Here is a 10365-nt window from a genome sequence, read left to right as displayed (position 1 = left end):
GGGGTATTTTTTTATGTTCTCACTTATGTTCTCATTCATGTTCCCAGTTTTGTGCTGAGAAGAGATTATTCAGATTCTATTACTCAAAAATCTTTCCAGAGAAAAGATTTTCATGGGAACCTCAGCTTCTGCTGGCTCTGAACAGGCTGATGGAGAACAAAGTCCAGGTGAGGAGTGGGATGTTGCCAAGCACAGAGCTCAGAGCTGGGCAGAACAGCCACCAAACAGCACTTGTTTCTGCTGCAGCAGTGCTTGGGCATTGCTTGGCTCCTCCAAACCTCCCCTGTGCCACGTGCCATCCCCACATGAGGCTTTCCTGGGTGGCAGAAAGGCAGCAGAGAACCTCCCTGCTGGTGTGTGATTGCTCTGGGGCATGAAAATACACCTCCTGTTGATTTAAGTGCTGCCTTGGTTCTCCAAATGTCCATGGCAGCATCTCCAGGGGCTTGTGAAACCTCAGTGATGGAGAGTGTGGCCAAACAGATCCCACCTGGAGCAGAGGTGCCTCAGGGAAGGGCAGGCAGGTCCCTCCTGAATTCATCCCCACCCCGCTTCCTGTAAGAAAGAGGTGTTTAATTCTGATCTGAATAACCCCCATTGCTGTGGCAGTGGGTGCACCCATGGGATTTTCTGGGGGGAAACATCAGCTTGTTGAGGTTTCTCTCACTGACCAATTTCTGAACTTCTGACACCACTTTATGTAACATCTTTTTCCCCTCGGGAGCTAAAAGTAGCTCGGGGGGGTTGGACAGGGCCCTCCTGCCCCCCTCCCACAGGGACCAGAAAGGACAGTGATGGGCTTGATTCCTGCAGCTTTAGGAATTCCCGTTGTCCTGGTAAACCCACTCCTTTGCTTTTCTCCCCAGTGCACAAGAGAGAAGTTAAAATAATTTTGCCTCTGAAATGTTCTGCAGGTGCTCAAGAGGCATCAGCAACCCGGGGGCTGCCACGTGTTGGTCCCTGTAAGTGTGTGTTGGTCATGCAAAGGGAAAAGTGGGCCAAGAACCACATTTAAAAAGCATTTTTAAAAGGGATCTTTTTTATTATATGCAAGAGGAAAATACAAAAATAAATATTTTTTTTCACTATTGTTAATGTATTACAATGTACTCTCTGGTTTCCTTGATTTATCAGTGCTTTCTCAGCCTTCACTCAGGTATAGAACTGGCTCAGATTCCTGTAGGAATGAGGTGGTGGAGTTTTGTTTTATTATCTAGAAGAGTTTTTGAAAAGAAAAAAAGAAAATCTGTGTTCCAACACTCTCTGGGCTCCACATGATTTTCCTACAATATTTATGTTTTTCCTATAAATTATAAAACAACACTGGCATAAATAAAAACTCAGACTGTCACAGCACTTTACGTTTCAAAGTGTAACATTTCAAATGTTCACAGAAAAATACATTTTACAAGAAGGAACAAACGAAATCCCAAAGTCCCAAAGCTTCTGTGGCTTGATTTTGAAGAGGTTATTATTAAAAATACATCCACGTTTGAGCCTTTCTTAGAAATCACTTATAGCCTCTTGGGTGGCACCTTTGACTGCTTCACAGGGAGTTCCAAAGCAAACTCTGGAAAGGTTTGGATCCTCTGACTGTGTTTTAATCCTGCTAATGAAGAGTGGATGTGATCTGTGGATCAGTTATCAGTGAAAGGGAAATAATTTGCCCCATTTTTGGTGAAAAGAGGGCCTGAAAGCCTGAATAAACACCCTCCAAACACAGCCCCCTACACTACATGGCTCCAAGCCACGTGACTTTCCAGCCAGAAATGGGAACTGATGGCACAAAAATAGTGTCTGGAAGCTTCAATGACTGTGTGATTTGGGGGTCTGTCATTTGCTGCACCCCAAAAGTGAGGCTTCTTTAATTATTTAAATGGCAAGTCCTTTGGGGCCACTTTTTGCTCCTTGCTCCGTGGTCAACGTGGCTGGAGGCTCCTGGCACAGGTTAGTCCCTGCTGGATTGTCTTGTGCTTCAGAAATATATAATGTTGTGTCAGCCTGTAATTTTTTTGGCTCAGATTCGTTTTGCATAGCAGGAGCCCAAAATCTTTGCTGCCTCTTGCTGAAGTGCATGACCAGGATGTGGCTGGGAAGTGCCACAGGTGACAACAGGGCACAGCATCACTTCTGCCACGGGTCCTTGTCCTCACCTGCTCCAGCCTGCCCAGCTTAGGAATGGAAATGCTGTTATTTATATTCAGAGAAAAATTGCAACTAAAGTATTAAATCAACACATCTTTGGTCAGGTTTGGGCTTTGGGTGGTGGGGGGTTTGTTTGTTTACTCCAACCCTCAGTGAAAGCAGAAGTTTGCCTGAGTCGTGGGGAGAACAGGGGGCCAAGGCCCAACATCTAGTGAGTCTATTCCGTGGTGTCCTCCATGAGCACGTCCCTGGAGTGTTTCCTGGTGTAGCTGAGGTGGTGGAGCTGGATGCTGTCGTGCAAATCCTGCCTGGAGAGGCGTCTCCTGAACTCGTCTGTGGTAAAGTAGTAGATGACGGGGTCGACGCAGGAGTTGAGGCTGGCGAGGCACAGAGCCACGGCGTGGAACACCGAGATCACCTTCTGCACACACCCCCCCTTGATCTGCTTGGTCTTCACAAAGAAGTCCAGGGGGAAGCCGATGTGATAAGGTGCAAAGCAAATCAGGAACACCAGGGCACAGGTGAGAATCATCTTCAAAGCCTTTTTCTTCTCCCCCAGGTCATGCAAAGCGGAGTTTTTCTCTTTCAGTGACAGGATGGTCTTCCACGAGCAGTACAGGATGATGAGCAGGGGTGTCACGAACCCCACCAGCTCCCCTATTGTCATCAGCGTAATGGAGGTGGGAAGGTCGAGCTCCTTGATGGGCAGATCCACAAAGCAGGTGTTTTTGTTATCCTTGTGGAGCCTGAGGAGCGGGAAGGGCAGACAGGCCACGCAGACCACGACCCAGCCCACGACGCTGACGTAGATGTCACAGACACGCTTGCAGTCGCTGAACCTGAAGGGGTGCATGAGGAACAGGTACCTCCTCACGCTGATGCACACCAGGAAGAAGATGCTGGCGTACATATTGACGTACTTCAGGTAGAAGCAGAGCAGGCAGAGCCCTCCCCCGAACTCCCACGTGCCCGTCAGGTAATAGAAAATCCTCAGGGGCAAGGACAGAACCTGCAGTAAATCAGCGATGGCCAAATTGATCATAAATATCACGGCCCTTTTAGTCTCCTTCATGTACCCGTAGAAGACCCACAGGGCCAGCGTGTTTGCTATGAGGCCGGGGATGAGGATCACCGTGTAGGTGACGGCGTAGTAGCGCTTCAGGTCTGGCTCCGTGCAGTTGGAGCTGTTGGTCATGGTTGTGCTCGGGGCCCGTGCTCAGCCCCGGCATCATAACATGTCCCTCAGCGTGTCCTGCAGCCACCTTGTCCTCAGCTGCTTCAGGGAAGTGTTTCAGCCCTGGAATCCCTGTGTGAGGGTTCAGTTCCTGGCTGCTCTGGGGAGGAGCTTTGTCACTTTGGGGTGAGGGAGTTAATCCAGGCCCTGCTCACGTGCCGTGCTCATGCTCCCTGTCAGATGGTCCCAGCCCGTGCTGTGCTGTCCTGCAGGATGGGCAGGGAGGGGATCCACGCCGGGAAGGGCATCGCCGTGTGCCCAGGTGGGCAGGGCCTCACGGAGCTGTGCCTCTGTCACCTTTTGGGTGGCATTTCAGCCACTTCTCTCAATGCAGGAACTCAACAACTGACGTGGCCCCTCAGCTGGAAGACAGAAAGATGCAGTTAGAGCATTGTGGGGAGGCACGGGTCAAACAGAGCTGGAAAGAGCCATGGGAACCTCTGGCCAGCAGAAACCTTTGTGGCTTTGGAAGTAGTCAGCTCTCCTCCTGCCTAGCAAGAACCATGCCTTGTCCAGTGGAGGTGTCAAACCACTGAGGAGTAGATGGAAAATGTGTTTAATTGCTGCTACAAACCAGTTCTGTTGGTCTCCCTGTGTCCAGGCACGTGGCCGAGATGCTCCGGCGAGCGCCGTGCCTGCCTCCCCCCAGGCTGGCCGGGACACTCTCACCTCACACTCCCCTGTTCTGCCCAGGAAAGCCCTTCTGAAGGTTCAGAGGTGGCAGAGGGAGATCTGCTCCTTGTGTAACACGTGATGGGACACAAACATTTCCCACCAGAGCAGCCGCCACGTCAGGAGGGGAAGTCACAGCTCAGTGGCTTTCACCAAACCAGGGTCAGCTTTTTCATTTCTGCTCATAAACAGAACATGAACCATCCCTGCTGCAAGCAGGGACAACTGGCCACTTATTGACCACCTTCTGCTGCACAACAACCTGCAGTAGATTAAATCTGATTTTCTCACAGCTGCTTTTTCCAAACCTTTCCTCACCCACCCTGGCACTGCTGGAGCTGTTGGAAATACCAGACACCGGCACTGAGGGGATTGTGGGTGGACTTTATTTCAAACTGTTTGCACAGTAAAGAGCTGATGTTATCCGAATGTGTCAGACAGAAAAACCTCAGCCAGCTCTGATAAATCTGGAGGAAATTCAGATTTCTGCCCAGACTCTCTCAGGTTTGCCTCTGGCTTCCACATGAAGAATTAACCTGCAGGTCTAAGTGGGAGAAATTTGGAGGTACCAACCCAGATGCCAAAGGCACAGTTATTTAATTTTAAAGGTTTTAATTTTTTTTTTTTTTTCATTTGAAAGGTAAAATGACACCCTGCTGCAGTCCCTGCTGGTTTTTCCTGTGCTTTGAGATGCAGGCATTAAAATATGAACACTTATTAACAGTGCTGACATTCAACACTTGGTGTGATGGCACCGAAACTTTGAAGTAGCTTTGAGTGGAAACAGAAAATCTTCTACAAAAGGAAATGGCTGGGGGGAGTGCAGCCTTTCTGTGTCTATTTGTGTAGTTTCTCCTGCCTTTTCATCACCATTGAGTGATGATTCCAAGGAGACTGAGATAATCTTCCTTCCACATAACCAGTGGAGCAAAATGGCTCCTGAAATAATCCCATTAAACTCCAGGAGCAATGATTAATAAACCATAGAGAAACCAGCCTTCAGCTCAAAGACTTTCCAATTCCTTTAGCAATTCTCCCTCCAACTTCCAATGCACAAACCTTTAGGAATGTGAGTAATCTCTTCATCAAGCAGGAAAAGCTGGTGCTCACCTAGAACCCCTGGGGTTTTATTCATCACTGGTGGGTAACTTGGGCTGAGGGCTTTGATTTCCATTTGATGGGGCTTGAGTGGCACATCCCTGGGAGTGTCCAAGGCCAGGTTGGATGGGGCTTTAAGGAGTGTCCCTGCCCATGGCAGGGGTGGAATGAGATGTCTTTAAGGTCCCTTCCAGCCCCAACCATTCCATGATTCCATCAGATCCTTGCCTGATGTTTGCTCTCAAGCACCAGCAGAGGAGCTCAGGTGTCACCTCTCCCTGCCCAGATGGGTGTCCTGCTCCTGCAGCACAACTGGCACCACTGCACCAGGCTGGGCATCATCCATGGGGCATCCAGGGCAACACAAAGCCCTAAGCCCATGTCACCCAGCTCTTCCTCACAGTGGTTTATTTAAGCTTCTTTTTTTTTTTAATTAATTTAAAGCAGCTTGTCTTTCACCTCTTGGCAGGGGCTCCTGTCACCCACTCAGGGAGACTCAATAGTGCTCCTTTTTCCTCTGGCTGCATTCCCACAGGGGTAAACTCACTTTAACTCCGTGTCTGGGCCATGAGACACACAGGGGCAAGGCCAGGGTGCAGCCCCAGCCCATCCACAGCCACTGCACACACGTGTGCACACTCATGTTTTTCCTGCTGTCCCCCAGCTCCTGCACTTCCCATCCCCACTGCACAGCCACTTTCCTGGAACTCCATGCCCTGCTCCCTCCAGCCTGGCCCTGGTCAGGGATGCACTGGGAGCACCTTCTGCCTCTCCCTGTGGCACGAGGGGTCCCAGAAGGCCCAGCTAAAGGTGGGGAGCACTGAGGGTGCTCACTCAGAGCCCCCAGAAACACCCTTGGAGCTCGGGGAGAGGGGTATAAAAACTCAGCAACGTGAGAAACAGTGCTCTGGAAATCCCAAACAGCAACATCACAAAGTTCAGCCCCACGTGCTGTGTAAAAACCAGCAGGAGGCTAAAAAAAGCTCCAGAAAGAGGAAATTTTGTTTCGTGTGCTCCGTGCTCGCTTCCCCCCAGCACAGGGGGGCAGGGGAGAGGCTCTCCCCAGGCACAGTCCCCTTCTTCCCCGAGTGGCTTTTCCCCCTGATTTTGCCAAGGAGACCCCCCAGTCAGCCACGTTGGGGCACTGGATGAAGACTTTGTGCTTCATGAGGCAGAGGCAGCAGGTAGAAGTTGCAGCCAGACCCTAAACCAGCCTGTTACAGCTGGCCATGGCCCATGTGCAGCATTTCCCACGTGCTGAAGGGCAGCCCTGTGTCCATATGCTCCATGTGAGCAGTGCAGGGGCTGGGATGTGGGAGCAGCCACTCAGGGGTCACACCTGTGGGCTCTGCCCCGTGCCCTCCTCACAGCCCATCACCCCCCTCAGAGCCCATCAGGGCTCAGCAGCCACACCTGAGGGTGCTTAAAAATCCTGGGTCAGCCCAGGGGTTCGTTAGCAAATCCTGAGGGTTTTACCCCAGGAAAAGCCACAGCAGCCCTTAAACCCAGCTGGGTGGGGGAGAGGCTTTAAATACAGCTGGGGGAGGGTAGTTCATGGCCAGGTACAGTTTGGGGTGCTGTCCCTGTTGTGGTGTTGTGCCTGGAACCCTCTTGGAGCTCAGGTTCCCCCAGGAGCTGGGATGCTGTCCCACACCTCCTGCTCCTTCCAAGAGCCAGGGTGAGGGATCAGCCTGGATGGATCCTGCCCTCAAGCACCGTTCTTGCTGCTGGCACAGGTGAGCTGTGGGTGCCAAGCCACCCTGGGTTCAGTTTGGGGCTGTATTTGCACTGTAAGAACATGTAAAGCCTGTGCCCGAGGTGACCTGGGCACAGCAGCAGCACCCTGGTGTCACCAGCTGACTTACCCTTCTGGGGGGAGCTGGGCTGTGCTGCTGCCTCCCACCTCTCTTCTATTTTAACTCCTTATCCTCCACAACCTAAAATAAAAGCAGAACATGCACATGGGTGACCCGAATGGAAATTTAGTTTCCTGCTGAAGCTGTGCTGGTGGAGGTGGAGTGAGGGTGGTTCTGTCCCTCCGTGTGGGTTCTCTGGGGGTGTGGGGACAGGGCCCAGGGGTGTCCTGTGCTGGGCTTCTCCCAGTGCCCACTTGTTCTTCAGCTCACCTGAAGTGCTGCTGTCCTGTTCTAGCAGAGATAACTATTAGTAACTAGCGGGTATTAATTAATACTAGGTATTAACTGAAAACAGAAGTCACAGAACTAGAGACTGATCATTGCACAGGTTTTCTTTTCGATTCTTTTAATTCACATCAGGGGAGGATAAAAGCTTCTCTGCCTTGAAGCAGTTTCCTTGTAAATATTTGTGGTTTGTGTCTTCCTCCAGAGGGGCAACATTGCCCTTTGCTGTATTAACTGAATTCCAAGAATATACAGGAAAACATGGTGGGATTGTTGGGGTGTCCTGTGCAGGGCCGAGAGCTGGACTTGATCCTGATGGGTGCTTCCAACTCAGCATATTCTATGAAATGCTCTACTTTAATGCTGTATGAAATACTCTGCTTTGGCCTTTTAATCCTTTGCAAAAGCTCCTGTCCTCCTTTGTCAATATTAATCTTGGTTAAGAAGGGAAAAATAACCCAGAGCAGCCGTGCTGTGTTTTATCCTAATCCCCCAGCTCTCTTCTCCCTCCTGGCACACCCCAAAATTCCTGGGAGATGTTCAGAGCAAGGAGAACCAAAGCTGTGAGTTTTCCACCCAGGCCACCAGGGCACATCCCCCAGGGAGGCACAGCCACGTCCCTGGGCTGTGATAACCCTGCCTCCCCCCTTCCCTGATTCTTGCAATTAAGTGGAAAAAGGCCTGTGGAAAATTCGTGTGGTGCCTCCTATGAGGAACAGACCACTTGGGAAAACCCATGGGACAAATAGAGTGATACAAACCCCAGGAAAACCCAGAGCAGTGAGTGAATTGGGTCAGTTGTGGGGATGGGGCTGTGTGGCCTCAGAGTCCACTTACAGACAAGTCTCACCCCAGGCAGCTGTGGGTTTGTAAAGGCTGAGAATCACTGCATTTGATGTTAATCCTTAAATTCAGCTTCTTGATACTCATATAATGATAGCAAAAAATACAGTTTGACCCTTTTAGGTCTGGGTATTTTGGCTCCAGCCACCCCCCTGCTCTCCCTTGGGTACTCAGAGCATCTGTGAGCAGGCACAGGAGCTCGTTCTTCCAAAACATGAGGTTTTAGCTCCTTACCTGTACCTGGGCTTACTCTGTGTCTCCTCCCTTCTGCCCATTAACTTCTGGAGACACACAGGGTTGGTGTTAAGGCAGGACCCCCCTGCCCCTCCCTGGGGTGTCCCATCCCCTCTGAACACTCCCAGCACCTGCCAGAAGCGGCACCGGCTCTGTCGCAGTTATTAAAAACAAGCCCAGTTTAAATCCTGCAGCTGGAACCAGAGCTGGCCGGGACAGAGAGATCAGTCCTACCTTTGCTGTCCTGCCAGGCTGCTCCGTGTGGCCCTGTGGGTGCTGCCAGCAGGTCCCCCCGCGGGTCCCTCCCTCGACGTGCAAAGCAAAAGTGCAACTGGTGGAGCTGCGGCTGCGCCCGCGCAGAGGAACGGGGTGGGAGGGCACCGCTTTTGGGGTGCTCCCCCTGCCCTGGGGCCTGGCTGGACCCTCCTCCTCTTTCCTTTTCTATTTTTGTGCTTTTATGTCTGTATTTGTAGACCCGATGGTGGTTTCGGGGTGTTTTGGGAACTGTTACCCCAGTAGCTGCCCTTGCTGGGGTGGGAGGGGGATCTGGGGGTGCTCGACCCCTGGTAAAGCAGAGCTGGCTCCCAGGGGCAGGTGCCCACTGGCAGAGCCCCTCTGTGAAGGGCACGGGGCTGAGGTTGAGGGAGTGAGATGCTTCATCCATTAGTCTCCTTCCCCTCACTGTCCCTTTCTCTCTCATCTGGGTGTTGTTACCCCCGTGCTGCAGTTCCAGTGCTCGGGGGGGCTGATCAGGGTGAGGTTTGGGCTCCCCCAAAAGCAGCGGGTCGTTACTTTCTTGTTCAGTGGGTTTCACGGAGCAAACCAGGGTGAGAGCCGAGGACTCTTCCAAGTGTGCCCTGAAGTGATGTCACCCATGCCCAAGTTCCCGAGCCATCGTGGTCCCCATCGGCAGAGGGCAGAGCTGGCTCTGGTTTGATTCTGAAAAGCGCCACTTCCCCGGTTATCCAGCTGGGGACTCCAGCTCAAGAGACATTAGAATTGCCACCTTTTAAGATCAAGAGTGATCACCGATTCTCTATTCAATTGGTTAATTTGAAAAAGTGACTTTTTTTTTAACCATTTCTGTAGCAATTCAACCTTGCAAAACCTTGCAACCTTGCAAATCAAATTGAAGATTTGCAACTTTGTAATTTGCATTTACTCATTTTTCTTACATGTCTGCTCAGGAGAACAGGACATACTTTGCAGCATGGTTTGTGGAGAGGGTTTCAGCTCTGCAAAGGGTCACACGGGTAGTGAGGTGCTGTGTCCCCACCCCAGCATCTCATACCTGCAGCAGGTACCAGGGTCTCTGTGCCACCTACCCCTTTCAAGCATCGTTGATTTACTCAGATCACAATTCCTGTTAACAGCAGGGGTTTGTAGCTCTAGATACCCCTTTTTATTTTGGTTTATAAGAAGTGAATCTCTTGGGCACATTGTGGGCTCTTACAGCTTTGCAGGGCACGGGGTTTGTCACCCCTGTGGTGGCACCACTCCTCACTGGGATCACACCTCCCAGAAATGCAGCCATGGGCCTGTTCCAGCAGCTGATACTCCTGCTGGTTAAAGCTTCCAGCCTTCTTTTGAGGCTGCTGATGACTTGATGTGCCTTAATTAGTGTAGTGTGGGAGCCAGAGCCTTCAGCACTGCGGGTTCTTCACCACAGAGTTGTCCCCTGGGTGCAGGGCTGGGTTTCTCTCTGATGCTTTTGGATTGGCAGCTTTGAGGGTTTGGGGTTTAGTGCTGAAGTGGGGTTTGTTGCTGTTGTGATCTCCTGGGATGGGCTCTGAGCCCTCAGTGGAGGATGCTGCCTCAGGTCACGTCAGCCCCAGGGTGTTTCCCTAATTTCGGCAGGATCTGGGATGTGAAGCATTCCCAGCACCTCCCAGCAGCTGCCTCTGCTGCTCTCACACTTTGCAAAGTGTTCTCACTGTAGGGATTTAAAGAAAAACCTTTTACTTCCTCTCCCTCACCCCAAAACTCTGTGATGTCACC

General features: G+C 51.3%; 1 protein-coding gene across 2 annotated transcripts; it reads right to left on the bottom strand.

Moving 5' to 3' along the window:
* Positions 1-1032: 1032 nt before the first annotated feature.
* Positions 1033-8685, bottom strand: GPR174 (G protein-coupled receptor 174). 2 transcript variants are annotated; one of them, XM_051787983.1, is made up of 3 exons: positions 8602-8685; positions 7015-7086; positions 1033-3741 (listed from the first exon to the last, which is right to left on the bottom strand). In XM_051787983.1, exon 3 carries the CDS (start codon positions 3338-3340, stop codon positions 2363-2365), a length of 978 nt encoding a protein of 325 aa, XP_051643943.1. In that variant the 5' UTR covers positions 3341-3741; positions 7015-7086; positions 8602-8685; the 3' UTR covers positions 1033-2362. The 2 variants fall into 2 exon arrangements, with proteins under 2 accessions (XP_051643943.1, XP_051643949.1); XM_051787989.1 differs by lacking the exon at positions 7015-7086 and having other exon boundaries at positions 8602-8673.
* Between the last annotated feature and the right edge of the window lie 1680 nt (positions 8686-10365).

The sequence above is a fragment of the Manacus candei genome, unplaced genomic scaffold (assembly GCF_025592945.1).
Source record: "Manacus candei isolate 608988 ecotype Guabito, Panama unplaced genomic scaffold, ASM2559294v1 h1tg000003l, whole genome shotgun sequence".
In the NCBI taxonomy this organism is placed as follows: domain Eukaryota; kingdom Metazoa; phylum Chordata; class Aves; order Passeriformes; family Pipridae; genus Manacus; species Manacus candei.
Note: the sequence above shows the minus strand (reverse complement) of the source record. Positions and strands in the feature narration are given on the sequence as shown.